The sequence below is a fragment of the Triticum urartu genome, chromosome 1A, assembly GCF_056163025.1.
Source record: "Triticum urartu cultivar PI428250 chromosome 1A, HENAU_Tu73, whole genome shotgun sequence".
In the NCBI taxonomy this organism is placed as follows: domain Eukaryota; kingdom Viridiplantae; phylum Streptophyta; class Magnoliopsida; order Poales; family Poaceae; genus Triticum; species Triticum urartu.
Window position 1 is genome coordinate 583,793,635 of NC_141873.1, and position 22,539 is coordinate 583,816,173.

The 22,539-nt window shown below is 49.0% G+C and overlaps 1 protein-coding gene and 1 pseudogene across 1 annotated transcript; both read left to right on the forward strand.

Moving 5' to 3' along the window:
* Positions 1 to 11,815: 11,815 nt before the first annotated feature.
* Positions 11,816 to 15,810, forward strand: LOC147993105 (uncharacterized; annotated as a pseudogene).
* Positions 15,811 to 16,996: 1,186 nt separating this feature from the next.
* On the forward strand, positions 16,997 to 18,449 carry LOC147993106 (uncharacterized). Its single transcript, XM_087539224.1, has 2 exons — positions 16,997 to 17,566; positions 17,706 to 18,449. The coding sequence occupies exons 1-2, from the start codon at positions 16,997 to 16,999 to the stop codon at positions 18,447 to 18,449; spliced, it is 1,314 nt and encodes a 437-aa protein (XP_087395350.1).
* Positions 18,450 to 22,539: the final 4,090 nt, after the last annotated feature.

Here is a 22,539-nt window from a genome sequence, read left to right on the forward strand (position 1 = left end):
TTATATTTGTGGAATCGCATGAACCCTTGACTTTTTTATGAGGTCCATTAACAAAATCCAGCATTGCTAATGCATGTGTTCTCGTTTTTTTAACCTTGTACAGTAGAACAATAGTTCTTCCGTAATATATTATTAATAATAAAAAATACAAAGCCCATACAAGTACATGTCATTCAGCAATACCCTCTCTCTCAAACATGATCAACTAAATTACAATTTGTTCTCTAACAAGCATGTGTTCTCGTTATATGACCAAGCCAACTATTTACTATCAACAAAGAATCAACTAAAACCAATGGATCCCACAAACCCATCAAACATACAAAGTTCCTCCTATGAACATTTTCTCATCTTCATTAAGTTTTGGTAGATTAATAGCAATTGCGGTATAAACACGCTTTAATTTCTAAATACCGAAGTTTTGCATAGGCTAGATCCACAAACTTGTGTGGCCCCACCTACTCACTCGGCATTGTCAATATATACAGACTTGTTCGACTATGCACCTATTTAGTTGAAGAAAACATATCATTTATGAAAAATCATGACGTGAATGCATGGTTGAAATTTAAAATATCAAAAGGTTTAGGGAAATTACCCTCTACAACTACAAGTACAATGTAGCTCCTGTGGTCAATGAAGAGGCACAAAGCAGATCCTCTGCGCTTGAGCAAAATTCAATTGACTTTCAGGGGAAAACAATATAGTGAGTTCGGGGTTGACATTACCAAACCCTTACAAAAGTCTCCCTACAAGTCTGAGACCCAATTGGACGTTCATGGCCGGCCCACAACCTCTAAGTAGCTCCTTTGCATAAATAACCGATTTGGAGTAAACTTTTCAAGTGAGCGTGAGATTGGAATTCTGATCAATGAAGTTGTACGAAATAAACTAATTACATATTTTATTTGTGAGAAAACTAATTACATCTTTGACAACTGACTCCCCAAACAAATATAACGGAATTGGAACGTTTGAGGATCAAATGTAATCTTCTATTAGAATAGGATTTGAAATGCTTTAACAATTAAAAGTACTCTCTGCAACATTTAATGCTACATCAAGTTGTTTTTTCAAACTATAAACCACACGGTGTTGGCACTACGCCAATCTCGTGCATGCTCTAATGTGGCTTCCTAGTATAAGCGTCGCTCACTCACCATTGGTCATTGCACTGTCCATGGATAAGAACACAATTATATGTGGTACCCTCGAGGAAGATAAACCCATGGGGGGATGCATCACTTGAACATATGGGAGGATGCTTTCACGCGTGCTGGTGAAGCCTTTTGTAATCGGAGGTTGACTGAACTGGCGAATAGAGCTTCAAGCACTGGAATCAAACTGACCTGCCAAGCAAGAGACGACTCTGCCTGCCAACTTGCACCAAAGCCTTGTTTAATTTATGCTCCTACTTGCCAGGAAGCAATCAAGCAATCCGGAGGTATGTGCGTGCATGCTGAAACATTATACTTCCTTCGTTCCTAAATATTTGTCTTTGTAGAGATTTCAAATGGACTATCACATATGAATATACATAGACATATTTTGAGTGTAGATTCACTCACTTTGCTTTGTATGTAGTCACTTGTTGAAATCTCTAAAAAGACAAATATTTAAAAACAGAGAGAGTATATCTTTTGGGGATGAAAATTTTCACGGCCGGTAAAATATGGTTCTGTTTGAGGTTTGAACGGCTGATTGCACAACTAAACAGTCACTTGGCCCCTGGATGTTTACATGTATTTGGTAGTTTAGGATTTGTAACCCGCCTCATACCATATCTCTAGGAGAGGCTTCTTACCCTTCAAGTTTGTACTTTCATATATACTCGCATGTGAGGCTCAATACAATATCCAATGCATTATGCCAATTCTCTCTATTCCCTTAGCCTAACCGATGCAAACCTTAGCCGTCGCAGCCGCTTCCACTCTGCGCCGCCCCCGGGGCGGTCGGTCTCCATGATCGCCATCTCGTGCCGCCCGTATCTAGGGTTCATTCACCGATCCAGTTGATCTGCTGCCCTAAAGAGTCTTTTTCCTGATCCTTTGATCGGGATCTTCTTTCTGCCGGTCGTCTTGATCGGCGTTTTGTTGTTGGTTTTTGATCTACAGATCGGTTTGCGTCGCCCGCCACCACCGTCGACCCCCGCGCCTCTACTCCGACACTGGTGCGACCACCCGGCCTCTTCTCCGACTCGGTGGCCTTGCATGACGCGGCGGCCCGTCACGACCGTCGTCCGCGCGTCTGCCCGCCATCGCCGCCCTACTCCGAACGGGACTCATCCATCACCTCCCACCTCCGCTATGTATGTATGGCCGCCTCTGCATGGCGCCGTGTTTGCCGTGACGCTCCTATTGTTAGCAACACCACCGCTACGACTGCGGGGGGTGTTTACATGTATTTGGTAGTTTAGGATCTGTAATCTGTCTCCTACCTTATCTCTAGAAGAGACTTCTTGCCTTCAAGTCTATACTCTTATATATACTCATCTGTGAGGCTCAATACAATACAACATCCAACGCATTACGTCAATCCTCTCTATTGTCTTCTTACAGTGCAAATATAATACTCACGTTATGGACCATCACGACCAGTGAACCGTCGCCGAACCCGTAAAAAAAAGGTCGCTTATCTCGCTGGACTAGTTAAACTGATGTTACACACCCATCAACATCTCCCATAACCTCCATTGGACAAGCAATTAAGCATTCAGGCTCGGTTTTCGATAACCCTGCTTTTGGCTCAAGTGGTGTCATATGCATTGCATATGGGCTTAGGGCAGCTGTCCCTGCCAAGCAAGAGACGTCTATCCCTGCCAACTTGCACCAAAGCCTTGTTTACTTATGCTCCTACTAGCCAGGAAGCAATCAAGCAACCGGGCCGTACGTACTCCTACGTGTACTCTGCAACGATTATCTTTTGAAGATGAAAATTTGCACGGGCGTTCAAAGTTAGTTTTGAAAAACGCATTAGGCCCTATATAAATGGAAGGAGGGAGTAGAACATATCTCCAACAGAGACAAGGTTGGCTCTTGCTTGCCGCCCGGTGATTAGGTGGCAAGATTGATCGCGGTCTACTAGAAGTGCAGGCCATCAACTGTACAAGGACCGTGACAGACGATACGAGATCCTCTCGATCACCACTGCTACAAGCTAGTGCGAGAAGAGAGACGAGGCATCACTAGCTAAGTTGCCCATTGGTGGGAGCATGGGCGGCGCTGGTCGGAGCCAACTGGTTGCTGCAAGGCGGTTTATTTAACAGTACTGCACGTGAGAAGGACCGCCGATCCGTTACCGATCCAACGGTTTAGTCCCAAATCAGATAGTGCTTGAGGTGGCCAATTGGGCACTACGATTGCCCAACGCATCGCTTGAACACCAATTCTAAAAGCTCATGAAAATAGCATGCATCATGTGAAATACTCCCTCTGTCTCAAAATAAGTGTCTAGACTTTGTACTAACTTTAATACAAAGTTTTAATAAAGTTGAGACACTTATTTAGGACGAAGGGGGTAATTAAGACAAGATAGTGTCCCTATAATAATACACGAAACGGACACATATAAACTTCATGCTAGTTGTAGACAAATCATCATATGACATACATTAGCATTAGCGCGGAAGTTGATCGATTGGGCGCTACGGTTGCTCAACACAACGCTTGAACACGAATATAAAAGGCATAAGGAAGCAACATCATGTAAAATAAGACAAGAAACTCTTGTTAAAATAATATACTAAAAAGGACAAATACCAGCTTCATGTTATATATTAGCATTAGTTGCTCCCAGGTAGGTCCGTCATCCAACATGAGGCATATGCAAAAGGTATGCCTATATGTGTAGTCGTGTTTAACATATTGCCCAAGTATCGAACCTTAGAGCTATTTAAATGGTAGGCCATTGCTTTACCCGACCAATGGAACAAGACGATTTCTTTGTAAGGATGAAATCCAAGACACTGAAAATAAGGAGAGTTGTGGTTGGAATTCTGAGGCAAGTCTGTGATGTCAATAGAGTGTCATCAGACTCCCATTCGAAATCATCTTTTGACACTACTTCACCGTCATCATCCATGAGGTTGACGTCGTTTTGTAGCAACCGCTCCATTTGATCACGCGATTGTAAGATCCATGGTCCATCTTTAGCTTCCACACTTGAATATTTTGTTACCACCGGCTGAAGATTGAGTTCATTCATCAGTACCCACTGCATCTGGCCAAGAGATTCATCAAGGAACCAAATTTCATATTTGCACTGTTGATGTGACAATGCACAACACACCCTTTTTTTTCGATTTTCCTAAACGTGGTTTTCCTTTGTTTCCTTTTGGGAGCTTAATTAGCTGGTACTTATCATTAGATAAGTTTATTCTGCAAAAACCAAACCCCTCTTAATATTCAAAACCAAAGTCATTTTGGCAAGAAAAAATAAATAAAGAATATTTCGTACGGTGCGTCTGTGGTGTAAGTACACATACCTCAAAATATAACCATCTAAGTCACCAGGGACATAGAGCGCCATTTGCCAGTATGCAGAGTAGAACAAATACATTGCAGGGGGTTTCAGTCGGCGACCGTTCCGGTCACATCACCTTCTCGCGCAAACGACCTCTCTTTCCAGTATCAAGTCTTTTGGCTAGAAGACATGAGATGACGTATGACAATGGTGGCCATTCTGTCGTGCCCCGGTTGATGATAAAAAGTCCGAGGGATCCATAGCACCTCGTAATGCGGCGACACAGTAGGGTCATACACAAGGCAGAGGGTACTACAACAACGTGCAGAATAAGGCCACCAACATGTACGTGGTGATTTGGGCAACAGTGCCCACTACCGCGTGGCAGGCTTGACCACGTAATGACACTATCGCAATCGAAGTAAGAGAAGGCCATTGCAACAGTCATACAATGGCCAACCCAGGCTGCCGGCGTCGAGGTATTCGGGGCTGCTAGTGATCTTGCATGCAGTGGAGCGCTGGGCAAAGAGCCTCGGGGTGTCCTGGTCTGCCCTCTTGTACATAACTCCGTCTAGCGAGAGTGGGAGGAGGATGGCGCGCAGAAGACGGTGGTCATCGAGGTATGTGTAAGTACAAAAACCCTAACACCTGGCAGACGCAGCGAGAGGAGGCCAGGCTGCACGGCGGAAGGCCGCGAAGGATGTCCACCAGAACGTTGCGCACAAGATGTTCATGTTGACAAGATCTGATCGGCCGGCGGCGGCTGAGGTGGTAGACGATGGTGCGATTATCTAGGGCATGAAAGCGGTCGGTTTGGTACGGGGATGGAGCAGGCAAGTCTCGTCCATATTTATTTAGGGCATGAAAGCACGGATGGGAGTATGGGGAGGGAGCAGGCAAGTCTCGTCCATATTTATCTAGGAGCGATCGACAAGCCCTAGCTAGTCCCCGACTCATACGTCCACGTCATCCTGTGTGGCACATGGGACGGATCAAAACGTGCTTTTTTTTAACCCAGTACACATGCAAGCGCTTATTTTCGTGATAACTATTCTGGCCTTGGGAATTGGGAGCATAAGACCTAATGCTAGTTTTACAGATCTAGAGCACGGAAAGTCCGGTGCCACGAGGATGTGGATAGAGATATGTGAGACCACTTCTTGTTGAACGCTTCTTTTTCTTATTGCCATATATGTATTTAAAATGAGCCCAAACACATCACGGTATTCAAGGAATATGTGCTTGTGAACACATCATATACCCTAGAATCCTCTATTTAGTTGTACATAAATTTGATGGACATTATATTCATAAAATAGAAATATTTGATGATGTTTTGTAGATATTTATAGAAAATGATGAACACAATATAAGACCTTAAGGAGAGTAAACTAATGTGGATTAACTACTTTGATACAGTTTGTTTGCTTTCATTTGGTAGGAAATTTTGTTACTTCAGAAGAAAAGTACATTGCGATAGTAATGATGCAAAAATTACATTTTGTTTTCTTGGATTTAGAGTTAAATCCATTGTAACATTTTTATTATTAAACATAAAACAATAGACAAAATATTATCTTAATTTTGCAAAAGAAAATGTGTGTTTCTAATAATTATTATTTAACGAATGTGTATCTTTACACACACACACACACACACACACACACATGTTATGTTCCTGAAAAATAATATACCCACTGATGTTCCAATAGAAACAACAAACATTGGGATGCAAGATGAATTACAACCAGATATAAAAGTTTGGTATAAATGATCTTTACATACCAACATTTCTATCTTCTCTCTCAATTTCTTCGTTTCCCAAAAGAAAATTCATTTGTCTGTACAACAAGGGTACCCAGCACGGAAATGGTATCCTTATTTATTAGTTGTCGTTGCTGTTATGTGCTGCACCGACCTCACTTCCATGGGTTAATTTTCGATCATTTTTCAGTTCATGAAGACATCAAAATTGTGTGACCAAAAAACGCACGGAGTACCACGAGATAATTAAGAAGTAGTTATACTTGATACACTAGCATCTGAGCTGACTATTATTAGTAATGGAATTTAGTTCATTCAAATCAACAACTATATATAATGTCTCTGGGTCCTCTGAAGTTAGTATGTTATTTGTAATGAAGATTCCGTCGGTTATGCCTCATTAACTATTTAAGGTTTCTGGTTTTTAGTATAGTTCTTTGAGATGACTATATTGTAGATTATGCCATATATGATGCCATAATTGTTTTTATGTGTGTGATAGAGACAGACAGAGAGAGAGAGTTGTCCATTATGCAGGAAATTTAGCATATTCTCAATTCATCTAATCCACTAGTTGATAATAAGCATGACAATCACAGTACACACTTCATACACATACCTAAGCATATGAGCATGTACCATACATAGAAACAAAACATCTATGAACACAGAACATACGGCTAGCACATGAACAAGCAAGTAGGGGATGGACAAATCATACCCTCCGATTGGCCAAACCAACCCAGCGGCGGCAATAGCAGCCTCCGCTTGGCTGGGAATAGCTGGGCCAGCGGCAGCACAACGCAATCGCCGGCCGCGGACAGCACCATGGCCTCCGCCAGGCGCACCTCATACGCCGCCTCCTCCTCCTCATTCCTGCGCCGCTCCTCCTCGCTCTCCCGAAGGACTGCCGCCAGGGCCGCCTGGTAGGCGGCCTCCGCCTCCTGGTCCTCTTCGTTAACGACGAGTGGCGCCGACAGGGAGCCATGCGAGACGTCGCAGACGCTGCGCCGCCTGGCCTTGTCGTGCTCGAAGGCGAACCACCGAGCCCAGTAGGGCGAGTCGGCGTCGTAGGCGGAGTCACGCCACTGCTCCGGCGTCAGCAGCACCCGCTAGCGCCACACCTCCTTCGTGTGCGCCCTCGCCGACCGCGGCACCGCCGGCACTGGGATCCTTTCCGAATCCAAGTGCCAATCCTGTGGCAGGGTGACATTGGGGTAGGGGAGAGGCACGCGGTTCTCCCAGTGCCATTTTGCCTGATGCACTGGGAAGTTCACGCGTTGCCTCGGTCGACGGGAAGAAGCCGACGGGACCGGGGGTGGGGGGAGGCGGGGAAGAGGGGTGGCGGGCTCCTTGCCCTTGCATTTGCCTTTGCCGGAGAGTCGGCGGGGGGCGGTGCAGTGGCTAGGTTTGCTGCCACCGGCGGGGGAGCAGAGCGGTGGCGAGATCGGGACGGGGGGCTTCTGGAACGGATGAGGACGGCCCCCCTGCACGCTTGGATTAAAAAAGGCCGACCGCCATCACTAACTCGTGGGCCCGAGATGGGCGGTCGTCATAAATTAAGCTGACCGCGGTAGTTAGACGGCCGCCAGGTGGGGACGCGGCGGACGCCGAGAAGGCGCGTGAGGCGTCCGATTTGGACCGCAAATGCGTCGGCACGGATGCGAAACAGATGCCTTTTACGAATGGGTCAGCGCGTTAGGCCTTCACTTTTGTCCGCGCCGACCCAAACGGACGGCGACGAAAAAAATGGATACCTGCGTTGGAGTTGCTGTAATGTCTTATAATATGTGACGGAGGGAGTATTATATATGTCCCACAGCGTCGGCGCGGTCGACCTGCGCAAGAAGTTGTTCGACCTATGCCATGGGCATGGCATGATCTACGCACCCATGCGTCCATGATCTTGCCGGGCCACACGACGCTCAGCCATAGGTGATCCAAAAACGGCTTCAGCTCATTCGGCGTCCTCTCCAGCGTTATATCATGAAAGAATTCCTTATTTGGCATGAAGAAATATTTCTTCCCTATATAACACGAAGAAATATTTCGTTTCCCTATTTAACACTAAAGAAATTTTCTTCCCTATATAACACGAAATTTAAATTTTGTTCCCAATATAATACATCCGTTCATTTTTTGATCTAATGGTGTTAAATGACACATGAAATGACAAATTTACCCCTGGCACTAGAAACATCTAAGTCAAGTCAAGGTCACTGTCAGGAACACCGATGTTGGAATTGAATCCAACGTATGTATCCGTGTCCTGTACGTATACACGTGTATGCATTGAGTTCGTATAGGACTAGAGTTTTATACCGAATAGGCTAGCTTATGTTGGCAGCTGATATACATAGGTAGGATGGAACACTAGCCACCGTCAGGAGAGACCATCTTTCAGCGCCGTCCTCCGGCGGCTCCCCTCCGCCGGCGACCTCGGTCGTCGGTGGTGAGGGGGGTCGCCGGATCCACGTGCGTGGATCGTTTTTACTCCCTTGTAGTCTAGGTTTTTAGGTTGTTCATCGTCTTGGCTTCGGCGGCGAGATGACGGCGCTGAATAAAAATTATTCATATCCTTCCCTGACGAGGCCATCGGTCCTATGGTATGGAAACCAGTCTGTTCAAGTAAGGATGGCATGGCGACGGCGGCATCCTCGTGGTGGACCTGTGTCCTCGGGCTCCATCGTTGCGACGGCGTTTGCTCCAGCGTCGGCGTAGAGCTTGGGAGGTAGTCCAGGAGCTGATGCAGATTGTGGTCTGCATCGACGACATCTGGAAGACGGAACGTGTGCTGGATTCGTGGTTCGTGGATAGCAGGTATGGTTTTCTCCTTCGGCATCTTAGTCGTGGTGGGGTGCCAAATCTGGAGTTCAATGGCGTGTCCGAGATGTTGCCCCGGTCTGATTCGTTCAACGGCAATGGCTTCACTTTTGGTGAGCCACATTGGAGGTCCGCAAAGCTATATATCAGCGATGGAATCGTGTCGAGCTCGGGTGAGGAGGTGATCCGTCATTCTTTTCTTTGGTGGCTGCTGTGGTGGTGTCGGAGACAGGTGACGGGCGTTGGTGTGAAGCTCAAAGATGTTTTACTATCTTTTCAGTTTTATCATGTCGGTTCTTACGTGACTTGTACTTTGTTCTTTATAATATAAATGAGACATGTATAACCATAAAAAATGATATATATATATATATATATATATATATATATATATATATATATATAGGTAGGTAGGTACACCTTGTAAAACCGTGACCGACCCCAATCAGAAATTAGCAATAAAAATCCAAAGGCACCACATGGACCTTTTGCGATCAACTCGGTGTGTCCTCGTATTGTTTTCTTTTTAACCCAGTATAGATGCAAGCGTTCATATACACGTGCATACACTGACTGAGCCGGCGTATTATTTTGAAATTTACGAAGTCATCGTAGGCTCCTTGTTGTCGACGGGAACATCTTCTCGCACTGAATACGCATAGCCGAAAATCTTGACTTGAACCTTGGTGGGCTGGAAATACCACAATCTCTCTAATCATCCAATAACAGGTTGATTCACGTGTCCTCGTATTGTTAGCGTGTGCGTTGTTTCGTCGAGTTGAACCCATCAAGCAAGCCAGCGGCCGGCCGTGTCGTTTCATCAGTGCGTGTGCAAAATAGCTTAAGAAATGCATCCAGCAGGGAGTTAGCTTGCTTGGTACGTGTGATCTCCAGAAATAAGACACCGGCTTATACTGTTACATTAACCGTGGACTCCACTCTTAAATAAGACACCGAAATAAAGAAGGACGCGTCTAGCCGGCGGCCGGCTGTCCACTAGCACTCCGTGGTGGCCGGCCAAAAAGATAAGTTTTTGTCTTCCTAACTCATATTAGAAAAAGTAAATAGGTGTGGACATATGTGAAGAGGATAAATAACTGCAAAGCATCCATGTGAATAGATGTGAACGCATTTAATTTGTGTTTTTAGTTTTTTTTTAAAAACCATAACTTTCAAACCGCGCGTCAAAATTAAGATCCGTTTTCATTTTTGGAACCCTCGTGGCGAGCTCTTCGAAACTAGATCCCGCATGGCTATGTTTTGACGGAAAAAAGTTGTGTAATTTTCTCCCCGTTTTATGCAACTGCATAGCCGTCGGTGTGCAACTACCTGACAGGGATGTGCAACTTTTCTCCTATACCGTAAACATGCAGATTTCAATGATGGTGCAAAACTAACTCCTTCCAATGAGATGTGCAACTTCGTCTGTTACCCAGGCCAACTGCATAGTAGTTGATCTGCAACTTTTCCCTGCCCGTGGATGTGCTTCACTATTTGCTGCATCGACCAACAACCTAACAGTGGATGTGCAATTTTGTATACTGCCACAGCCAACTGTCTAACTGTGATTTGCAACTTTCTCTCGTACCCCATGGATGTGTAGTTTTCCTGCTAGCACACAGCCCAAACCACCCCCTTAGTGAGTTTTGCAACTTTAGCACTCTGTTTATATGCAAACTTTTTACTACCCTCATGAATGTCAATTTTTTACCATTCAACTGTCCGTGCCTATGAGATGTGCAACTTCGTATATTGCCCCTGGCCAACTACCTAGCAGACTATGTGCAACTCTGTTTGTTGGTCCCGCCAACTGAAAATACAGGTCCACAAATAGAGAGCATAAGGAGTTGCACATTGACTAATAGGCAGTTGGCTTGAACAATAGACTAAGTTACACATATCCCTTGCAGGGGAGGTGGGGGTAGGGTGTGCCAATAGTGAAAAACTACGCATCCACGAGTAGAGAGGAGGGTTGCACAACGACTACTAGGTAGTTGGTCGGGACAGTAGACTAGTTGCACCATATAGCACGAAAGTTGGCATCGAAAAAATTCGTCGAAACATACCCATGTGGGATCTAGTTTCAAAGATCTCGTCACGAGAAATCCAACGGTGAAGACGGATCTAAATTCCGACGCATGGTTTGAAAGATATGACTTTTTAAAATTTTGAAAAAAATCCGAAATAAATAGGCGTGGATCTGTTTTTCGTCACATGTGACAAGTCTGACCGCATTTAATGCTAGTAGTCACATGCACTAGCAGACAATACATGCATGTATGCATGCAAGTGACAGAGCGGCCGCTCCTTCTCTCCAACAAGCGCGCGCACTTTTAAGATTTCAGGAATAAAGAAAAGGATTGAATAGATGTTTGAGGGCAGAACAATCATTTCATGTGCCATTTAACACTATTTGCACAAAAAATGGTTGAAAGTGTTATATTGGAAACAAAATTTGAAGGCTGTGTTAGATAAAGAAGAACTATTTTTTAAGGGTCAAATAAGAAATAGAAGTTTTAGACAGTATTAAATAAAGAATTCTTTCTTACATCATAGCCAAGTCAGGGTCAAACTGCCACACACAAGTACAACATGGCGCGCAGCAATGTCCACACACAAGTCAATATGCCATTGGCGCGGCCAGAGGCGCGTGCACACGCGCAGAGGCACAGCCAGGGTGATCCAGAAACGGCTGTGGCTCTTTTTCCCAAAATGTGAATGCCGCGTCCCCCCTGACAATATTTCAGAGATCGTACTGTCACACAGCATGGCGTCCAGCACTGTCCAGGACTATGACTACCGATCAACTATTCGCCATGACAGCTCGACGTTGGCCGCTGTTCTCGACACGACAGTGTACGCCTGCATAAAGAGTCAGTTTCAGGCCAATGTATGTCCACCGGCGGACTGCAGTCTGACTCTCGGCAAATTTGACAAATTTGACCTGTAGACGAAATCAAATCACAAAATGAACTGCTCGTGAAACTATTTCACATGGGTGACCTTTTTGTGTGACGCCCGACACGAAGGCGTCACACTACATTGTGCAACGCCTCACAGATAGGCGCTACACGCCTGGCCAACGTTGCACCCCAAACTGCCTAAAAATTGCTAAGTCATTGTGCAGAGCCTACGAGCTAGGCGCTGCACTGTATAGTGTGGCGCCTAGCTCTCAGGCGCTGCACTAGTGGTTGCACTACAAAATGAAGCAACCACTAGTGCAACGCCTAGAAGCTAGGCGCTACACTGTATAGTGTGGCGCCTAGCTCTCAGGCGCTGCACACTGACTTAGTAATTTTCGGATCACATGGGTGCGATGCTGGCCAGGCGTGTAGCGTCTATCTGTGAGGCCTTACACAGTGTAGTGTGACGCCTTCGTGTCGGGCGTCACACAAAAAGGTCAGCCACGTGAAATAGTTTCACGGGCAGTTCATTCTGTGATTTGATTTTTTCCATAAGTCAAATTTGTCAATTTTGCCCTGACTCTCAGGGGCATCATTCTCAGCAAAAACAAAACCATCACTGCTCTCCAGAAACTTCACCCTCCAAAAGTAGAAGAGTTTCAGACACAAACTTTGACAGAAGACTGAACAATAATATACGTATTTGAATAATCACTAAATTGCAGCTGCTACATTTAATTGCTGCTGTGATCTGGCACTGGCATGAATCAACAGTTCAACACTTGCGCCTGACGGTAACTGAACAACTGTCAACTCTGAACGTATCTTCAGGAAAGCCAGAAAATAAACTGGTGCAGAATCTGTTATTACAATAATGTATCATTTCGACAAAAAATACCAGCTTTCCGGGAAACATATCTTCAGGAAGACTCATAGGCCAGGGCTAGTTCTGCAAAGAACATCCACTATGAAACATTTCTTGCGTTTAGCTGCTACTTTCTCTGTTTGCCTCGTCTTGTTCTGCTTCCTTCTTTGCCCGTGCAAATTTTGCTCTCTTCTTCATCTTGGCAGAAAGTTGCTTCTTTTCTTGGTTGTGCCTCCGACTCTTAGATGATGTCACTCTTAGCAGATGTGGCATTGTTATATTAATCTTGTTGATATATACGTATTATTTAGTCATGCATTAGGTGAGTCATGCATGTAAGACTACGGTTGAGTCAGCCAGCGGAAGCTGCGGCAGTGTGTGCACATGTAGAGATGCGATCACTTGTGTACATGCAAGTTTATGGCTGGTTTAGCTAAAAATCACTGAACGTGGTTAGTTAGTAGTGAGGATAAACCTGAAATCAAATTAACTGGTAGGTTATGCACAATCCAAAAGTAATAGACGAAATCACTATGAAAAAGATGACACAGTTGGGAAGCCCCACGCTCCCCTCGGCCCCGTCCTCGGGCGCGGCCGCCTCGCCGGCGCCCTGTCCGCCACTGGCCGCCCCGTTGCCTCCCCCTCCATTCAGGCCGGTCCGCCTCGCTCCTGGGGCCCCGTGGTTCTTCTCCGAGGAGCAGCGGCTGCGTCTGCGGTGTTCTGCGCTGGTTTCGGCTTCGGATCTGAGCCAGCCCCCCCGGCCTGCGTTTGCTGCCTCCGCGTCGGATCCGGCCGCTGCGGCCATGCCTACGTCTCCCTCCGCTTCGCGGCTGTCGCGTTTGCCCGGGGATCCGGGCGAACTGGTGCCGGATTCGCTGCCCCCCTCCCCGGGCCTTGATGGCGCTCTGGCCCCCTCGGCCTGCATTCAAGGCGCCGAGCGCAATCAAGGCGAGGTGTCCTCGCGTCCACCGGCAGCTGCGGCGACCGGCGCCTTCAATGCGGCCCCTCGCCTCCGCTCAGCCATTATCATCCCGCCCGGCTCTGACCAGGCCGTCTTCGTGCCTCCAGGCTGTCCACGCACGCCGGACGACGTCCCATCCTCGCCTCGGGAGGAGGCCGGATGGACTGCTGCGTGCCGCCCGCGCCGCCCTCGACGGGACGCGCCTTCAAGCCGGCCTGCTGCATCCCCTGCCCATCTCGCGGCTCTCCACCTCGAGGAGCAGCGTCGGGCGAGCCAGCTCCGCTTCAAAAGGCGCACAGAGGGCCTCTGCTCTCGTTGCCTTGCTCCGCAGCACCACCGCTCCGTCGCTTGCAGAGATCCAATCCGCTGCCTGTCCTGCAAGCTCTCCGGTCATACCGAGCGCAAGTGCCCGCTGCGCTCCAAGCCAAGGCCTCCCCCACCCAGGCTCCCCCCTTCCACGGCTGCTCGCCCTCGTTCATTGCCAACTTCGCCGGGCGCGAGTTCCTGGGCCGCCATCGTTGCCGCTCCTCCCGCGTCGGCCCTTCCTCCACCATGCTAGCCCGCGCCTCTGCTGGTATTGGGGCGCCGGACGCTCGCCCGGAGGAGGACTCCTGCATCATCCCGTCCTCCTTCGACATGGACCGTGACATGCTCGACTGGGAGCAGACTTCCGCCATCGCCTGGTCAGTCAACTCGCCACGGCGCCTTGAGGCGCTTGACGTCGACCGAGCCATCCGGAAGCAGTTCCGTTTGAGCCACGCGGATGTGGCCGTCAGTCCGTACCACCCCGTTGAGTTCCTCGTCAAGGTCAATCACAAGGCGCACTGTGACGAGGCCCTCGCTGCGGGGCGGGTGCGCGCCGGCGGTGGCATCGTCCACATCCGCCCCTGGCGGCCGCTGGAGCGGGCGCTTGGCGCGGCTCTCAACTACAGAGTGTGCCTCTGCCTGGAGAACGTGCCGGACTACGCATGGACCCCGTTCGTCGCCGAACGCATCATCGGCCGGCGTTGCTCCCTCGACCGTCTCGAAGACCACTCCGCGCTCAGGACAAACTCGGAGACGCTCGACCTTTGGGCGTGGACGGCGGACCCAAACCTGATCCCGAAGATCATTTGGCTCACCTTCACCACGAGGCCGCCGGCGGTCTGCAGGTGTTCGCCAACGAAGCCAGGCCGTCCGGTTGCAAGAGAGGCGCCACCTTCCGCGTGCTGGTCCATCTGGATGCGGTGGAAGACCATGCAAACGCCCCGCTGGACTGCTACGTCACCGACAGCCGCGCCGCCCCATTCAGCCCGCCTCGGTCGGACCTGGTGTGGAAGCGAGGTTCTGTCGACGGCGTTCCCCCTCCGCTCGGGGCGATGCTGACCACGCCTGCTCCCATCATCCCCTCACGGGCCGCTGCGCCTCGCCGCCGTGGCCAGGGGACCGACGACCACCCACGCCAGCTGCACCGGCGCCGCGACGACGGCGACGACTTCGACGATGACTGCCATGGGGGCGGCGGAAGAGATGGGCGCGGGCGCGATGGCCATGCTAGGGAGACCCGCATGGAGGTGCACAGAGAGCGCACCCGTTCCCCCCGTCGCCGGGACGGGGCGAACGGACGACACGGACGACACCGGGCGGGGTCTCCTGCCGCTGAGGCACCGGTCTCTTTGGCGCCGGGGTTGGGCTCGGGTGCCTTCTGTCAGCTTCGCCCGGCGGCCTCCGACGGTGGGCTGCAGTCTGGAGGACAAGCTCGGGCACTCCGGGACGAGATGGCTTTGGCGCTCGAGGCGGCACTCGCTCCGCTGCGCTCTGAATTCTCTGCCATGCGTCGTACGCTTGTCGGGCTCGTCGACAAGGCGGAGGTGCTATTCTCCAAGTTGTGCTCGTCGGCACGCGCCGTCAGCCCACCCCCGCAGGCGGTGCATGGAGGCGTTCAGGCAGACAGGGATGGTGTTCAGGCAGACAGGGATGCGGTTCTCCCCCTCGTTGTCGGCCTGGCGGGGCTAGCGCTCGACTCGGCTCGGCTCCGGCGAGGCCACGAATGAAGCCTGGTCCGTCCTGGCCACGGACATGCCTCAGCATGCCCATCCCATCACCGGGCTGGTTCCCATGACTGCCGCGCTTCCTACTGCTTTTGTTGCGCCGCTGTCGTCCCCTACGGTGGACTCCCTGAGCTCGACCGCCTCGCCTCTGCCCGTGCCTGTTGCTGGCCTGGAGGTGCATGGACCTGTTCTGCTACCTGATGCTGGCCTGGAGCCCGCGGCTGCTGTCATGCTACCTGAAGATGGCCTGGAGCCCATGCATGGAGTTGGCCTAGGGCCCGTGCATGTAAACATGTTTGTTGATGGCCTGGAGCCCGTGCATGGAGGTGGCCTAGGGCCCGTGCATGTAAGTGTGTTGCCATGTGCTGACTTGGCGCATGAAAACGTGCTGCCACCTGATGACTTGGCGGTTGGGTTGCTCCCTGTTGGGCCTGTGGTGGCTCGCCCGGTTACCTTCAATGGGTCGTCTGCTGCTGTTGTTCTGCTGCCCGGCGACGCCCACGCTGAGTTGCTCGCCGATGATCCCGCTACGCTGGCCGTCGTGGCAGCGCCTGAAGACGGACCGCTTCCTCCAGCTACTCTGGACACGTTCCTCGACTCCGTCGCCAACTGCGCCAAGGCTGCTGTAGCGGTTACTCGTCGCAACGCCCGCCTTGACAAGAAGAAGGCTCTGCTCCCGCCGGGCGCCGGCTCGGACGCGGTCCAAGAGATCATTGCTAGGGTCTGCGGTGTCCTTGATCCATCCGTCGGCTACGACGACAAGGCCAAGCAAGCGTACCTAGACATGTTCGCCACTCCGCTAGCCGCTCCCGTGGTCCAGGCGATTGCGGGGCTTGTTTCACATGCCAAGAACCTCACACAAAAGAAGCTGAAGAAGGGCAAGAAAGCAACCGTGGAGACTCAAGTTGCTGATGTGTAGGTGTCCTAGTAGTTCTAGTGGCCCTTGCATCCGACGCTCGGCCTGGGAGGTCTTCCGTCCCAAGATGTATCGCCTTCTGCTTTCTGCTTTCCGTTTTAGTCTCCAGATGCTCTGCATCGCCGCGGCTCTAGGTCGCCTATCGTCTCACCCTTGGGGTGCTTCATGTTCGTCTGCTATCTTCTACAACATGTGTGTTTGCGTCAACCGTCCATCTACCGGCTACTCGGCTTTGAGAAGCTGCTCCTGCCATGATCACTCAAAGTTTCCTTAATGGCACAACCTAATGTCAACATCATCTGTTGGAACGTTCGAGGCCTGAACTCGCGTGCCCGCCGGGATGCCGTTCGGGACATCGTCCGAGACTCCCATGCATCCATTGTCTGCCTCCAAGAGACAAAACTCCAGGCCGTTGATGACGCCACCATCCGCGAGATGCTTGGCCCGTGTTTCGTCGCAAACTGTTATATCCTCCCGGCTGACGGCACCCGCGGGGGCTTGATTCTGGCCGCGTCGGATCGCTTCTTCACCCTATCCGACTTCCATGCAACTCCGGGCTCCATCTCCGCCACCGTCACCATGCTTAACGAGCGCGCTTCGTGGACAATCACGGGCGTCTATGGCCCGCAGGGCGAGCAAGACAAGTTGGCCTTCATTGAGGAGCTGCGGACTCTCAAGACCATGGCCAGAAGCGAGTGGCTCCTTCTGGGGGATTTCAACCTCATCACTAAAGCGGCGGATAAGAGCAACACCAACATCAACCGCCGCCTAGTGGGCAAGTTCCGTGGGGCTCTTGATTTCTTGCAGCTAAAGGAGCTTCACCTAGGCGGGCCGTTTCAACTGGTCAAATGCGCAGGCCAACCCGGTCCTTACCAAGATTGACCACGTGTTCCACTCTGACGATTGGGACATGCTCTTTCCCAATGCGCACCTTCAGGCTATCACCACAGCTTTCTCGGATCATGCTCCATTATATCTTTAGGGGTGCGTCGACGACTTAAGAAAGCCTTCCTTTAAATTCGAGGAATTCTGGCTTCGTCTCCCGGGCTTCAAGGACACCGTTGCCTTGGCATGGAGCAAACCTGTTCAGCCCCGGGATGCCATCCGCAAGATTCATATAAAGCTCTGTCGGACCGCGAAGGCCCTGCGCAAGTGGCAAAAGGAAAAGGTCGGGATGCTTGGCTCCCAGATCGCAGTTGCCAAGGAGATCATCTGGCGCCTGGATGTTGCTGAGGAGGGAAGACCGCTCTCGGACTTGGAGACGGAATTGCATAAACAACTTAAGGCCTCGTACCTGGGGCTCCTCACCATTCAGAAAATCAAGCTGAGACAGCGTTCTCGGCTCAACTGGATCCGACTGGGGGATGCCACCACAAAGCTTTTCCATGCTCGAGCGAACGGACGAAGGCGTAAGAACTTCATCCAGACAATCACCACCTCCTCGGGGCTGGCAATTACTAGACAGGACAAGGAACGGGCCCTTCTGGACCACTTCCAGGCTAACATCGGCACGCCTGCCCTGCGCACCAAGTCCATTGTCTGGGAGAACATCAGGATGCAGCGCCACGACCTATCGGCTTTGGACGCTCCATTCGACGAGGCGGAGATTAAGGAGGCGGTATTCTCCTTACCTTCGGTCAAGGCCCCGGGCCCTGATGGTTTCATCGGCGCCTTCTTCAAATCATGCTGGGAGATCATCAAAGTGGATGTCTGTTGGGTTTCGTAGTAATTTCAAAAAATTTCCTACGCACACGCAAGATCATGTGATGCATAGCAACGAGAGGGGAGAGTGTTGTCTATGTACCCAACGCAGACCGACTGCGGAAGCGCTGACACAATGTAGAGGAAGTAGTCGTACATCTTCACGATCCAACCGATCAAGCACCGAAACTATGGCACCTCCGAGTTCAAGCACACGTTCAGCTCGATTACGATCCCCGGACTCCGATCCAGCAAAGTGTCGGGGAAGAGTTCCGTCAGCACGACGGCGTGGTGACGATCTTGATGCACTACAGCAGTAGGGCTTCGCCTAAACTCCGCTACAGTATTATCGAGGACTATGGTGGCAGGGGGCACCGCACACGGCTAAGGAATAGATCACGTGGATCAACTTGTGTGTTCTAGGGTGCCTCTACCTCAGTATATAAAGGACCAAAGGGGGGGAGGCTGGCCGGCCACAAGGGGCGCGCCAGGAGAGTCCTACTCCCTCCGGGAGTAGGATTCCCCCCCCCCCCAATCCTAGTTGGAATAGGATTCCTCGGGGGGGGGGGAAGAGAGAGAGGGGGCCGGCCACCTCTCCTAGTCCTAATAGGACTAGGGGAGGGGGGAGGCGCGCAGCCCACCTTGGGCTGCCCCTTTCTCCTTTCCACTAAAGCCCACCAAGGCCCATATGGTTCCCGGGGGGTTCCGGTAACCTCCCGGTACTCCGGTAAAATCCCGATTTAACCCGGAACACTTCCGATATCCAAACATAGGCTTCCAATATATCAATCTTTATGTCTCGACCATTTCGAGACTCCTCGTCATGTCCGTGATCACATCCGGGACTCCGAACTAACTTCGGTACATCAAAATGCATAAACTCATAATATAACTGTCATCGTAACCTTAAGCGTGCGGACCCTACGGGTTCGAGAACAATGTAGACATGACAGAGACATGTCTCCGGTCAATAACCAATAGCGGGACCTGGATGCCCATATTGGCTCCTACATATTCTACGAAGATCTTTATCGGTCAGACCGCATAACAACATACGTTGTTCCCTTTGTCATCGGTATGTTACTTGCCCGAGATTCGATCGTCGGTATCCAATACCTAGTTCAATCTCGTTACCGGCAAGTCTCTTTACTCGTTCTGTAATACATCATCCCGCAACTAACTCATTTAGTTGCAATGCTTGCAAGGCTTAAGTTATGTGCATTACCGAGAGGGCCCAGAGATACCTCTCCGACAATCGGAGTGACAAATCCTAGTCTCGAAATACGCCAACCCAACATGTACCTTTGGAGACACCTGTAATGCTCCCTTATAATCACCCAGTTACGTTGTGACGTTTGGTAGCACCCAAAGTGTTCCTCCAGCAAACGGCAGTTACATAATCTCATAGTCATAGGAACATGTATAAGTCATGAAGAAAAGCAATAGCAACATACTAAACGGTCGGGTGCTAAGCTAATGGAATGGGTCATGTCAATCAGATCATTCAACTAATGATGTGACCTCGTTAATCAAATAACAACTCATTGTTCATGGTTAGGAAACATAACCATCTTTGATTAACGAGCTAGTCAAGTAGAGGCATACTAGTGACACTTTGTTTGTCTATGTATTCACACATGTATTATGTTTCCGATTAATACAATTCTAGCATGAATAATAAACATTCATCATGATTATAAGGAAATAAATAATAAATTTATTATTGCCTCTAGGGCATATTTCCTTCAGTCTCCCACTTGCACTAGAGTCAATAATCTAGATTACACCGTAGTGATTCTAACACCCATGGAGCCTTGGTGCTGATCATGTTTTGCTCGTGGAAGAGGCTTAGTCAATGGGTCTGCAACATTCAGATCCGTATGTATCTTGCAAATCTCTATGTCTCCCACCTGGACTAGATCCCGGATGGAATTGAAGCGTCTCTTGATGTGCTTGGTCCTCTTGTGAAATCTGGATTCCTTTGCCAAGGCAATTGCACCAGTATTGTCACAAAAGATTTTCGTTGGACCCGATGCACTAGGTATGACACCTAGATTGGATATGAACACCTTCATCCAGACTCCTTCGTTTGCTGCTTCCGAAGCAGCTATGTACTCCGCTTCACATGTAGATCCCGCTACGACGCTTTGTTTAGAACTGCACCAACTGACAGCTCCACCGTTTAATGTAAACACGTATCCGGTTTGCGATTTAGAATCGTCCAGATCAGTGTCAAAGCTTGCATCAACGTAACCTTTTACGTTGAGATCTTTGTCACCTCCATATACGAGAAACATATCCTTAGTCCTTTTCAGGTATTTCAGGATGTTCTTGACCGCTGTCCAGTGATCCACTCCTAGATTACTTTGGTACCTCCCTGCTAAACTTATAGCAAGGCACACATCAGGTCTGGTACACAACATTGCATACATGATAGAGCCTATGGCTGAAGCATAGGGAACATCTTTCATTTTCTCTCTATCTTCTGCAGTGGTCGGGCATTGAGTCTGACTCAACTTTACACCTTGTAACACATGCAAGAACCCTTTCTTTGCTTGATCCATTTTGAACTTCTTCAAAATCTTGTCAAGGTATGTGCTTTGTGAAAGTCCAATTAAGCATCTTGATCTATCTCTATAGATTTTTATGCCTAATATGTAAGCAGCTTCACCGAGGTCTTTCATTGAAAAACTCTTATTCAAGTATCCCTTTATGCTATCCAGAAATTCTATATCATTTCCAATCAGTAATATGTCATCCACATATAATATCAGAAATGCTACAGAGCTCCCACTCACTTTCTTGTAAATACAGGCTTCTCCAAAAGTCTGTATAAAACCAAATGCTTTGATCACACTATCAAAATGTTTATTCCAACTCCGAGAGGCTTGCACCAGTCCATAAATGGATCACTGGAGCTTGCACACTTTGTTAGCTCCCTTTGGATCGACAAAACCTTCTGGTTGCATCATATATAACTCTTCTTCCAGAAATCCATTCAGGAATGCAGTTTTGACATCCATCTGCCAAATTTCATAATCATAAAATGCGGCAATTGCTAACATGATTCGGACAGACTTAAGCATCGCTACGGGTGAGAAGGTCTCATCGTAGTCAATCCCTTGAACTTGCCGAAAACCTTTTGCAACAAGTCGAGCTTTGTAGACAGTAACATTACCGTCAGCGTCAGTCTTCTTCTTGAAGATCCATTTATTCTCAATTGCTTGCCGATCATCGGGCAAGTCAACCAAAGTCCATACGTTGTTCTCATACATGGATCCCATCTCAGATTTCATGGCTTCAAGCCACTTTGCGGAATCTGGGATCACCATCGCTTCTTCATAGTTCGTAGGTTCATCATGATCTAGTAGCATGACTTCCAGAATAGGATTACCGTACCACTCTGGTGCGGATCTCGCTCTGGTCGATCTACGAGGTTCAGTAGTATCTTGACCTGAAGTTTCATGATCAACATCATTAGCTTCCTCACTAATTGGTACAGATGTCGCAGAAACAGTTTTCTGTGATGTACTATTTTCCAATAAGGAACCAGGTACAGTTACCTCGTCAAGTTCTACTTTCCTCCCACTCACTTCTTTCGAGAGAAACTCCTTCTCTAGAAAGGATCCATTCTTAGCAACGAATGTCTTGCCTTCGGATCTGTGATAGAAGGTGTACCCAACAGTCTCCTTTGGGTATCCTATGAAGACACATTTCTCCGATTTGGGTTCGAGCTTATCAGGTTGAAGCTTTTTTACATAAGCATCGCAGCCCCAAACTTTAAGAAATGACAACTTTGGTTTCTTGCCAAACCATAGTTCATAAGGCGTCGTCTCAACAGATTTTGATGGTTCCCTATTTAACGTGAATGCGGCCGTCTCTAAAGCATAACCCCAAAACGACAGCGGTAAATCAGTAAGAGACATCATAGATCGCACCATATCTAGTAAAGTACGATTACGACATTCGGACACACCATTACGCTGTGGTGTTCCGGGTGGCGTGAGTTGCGAAACTATTCCACAAATTTTCAAATGTACACCAAACTCGTAACTCAAATATTCTCCTCCACGATCAGATCGTAGAAACTTTATTTTCTTGTTACGATGATTTTC

What these genes read in the sequence shown, in the direction of transcription:
- LOC147993106 (XM_087539224.1), top strand. Translation starts at nt 16,997, where the DNA reads ATGGCACAACCTAATGTCAACATCATCTGTTGGAACGTTCGAGGCCTG. An exon ending in TAGGCGGGCCGTTTCAACTG is followed by an intron (nt 17,567 to 17,705) that starts GTCAAATGCGCA and finishes TTATATCTTTAG; the next exon opens with GGGTGCGTCGACGACTTAAG.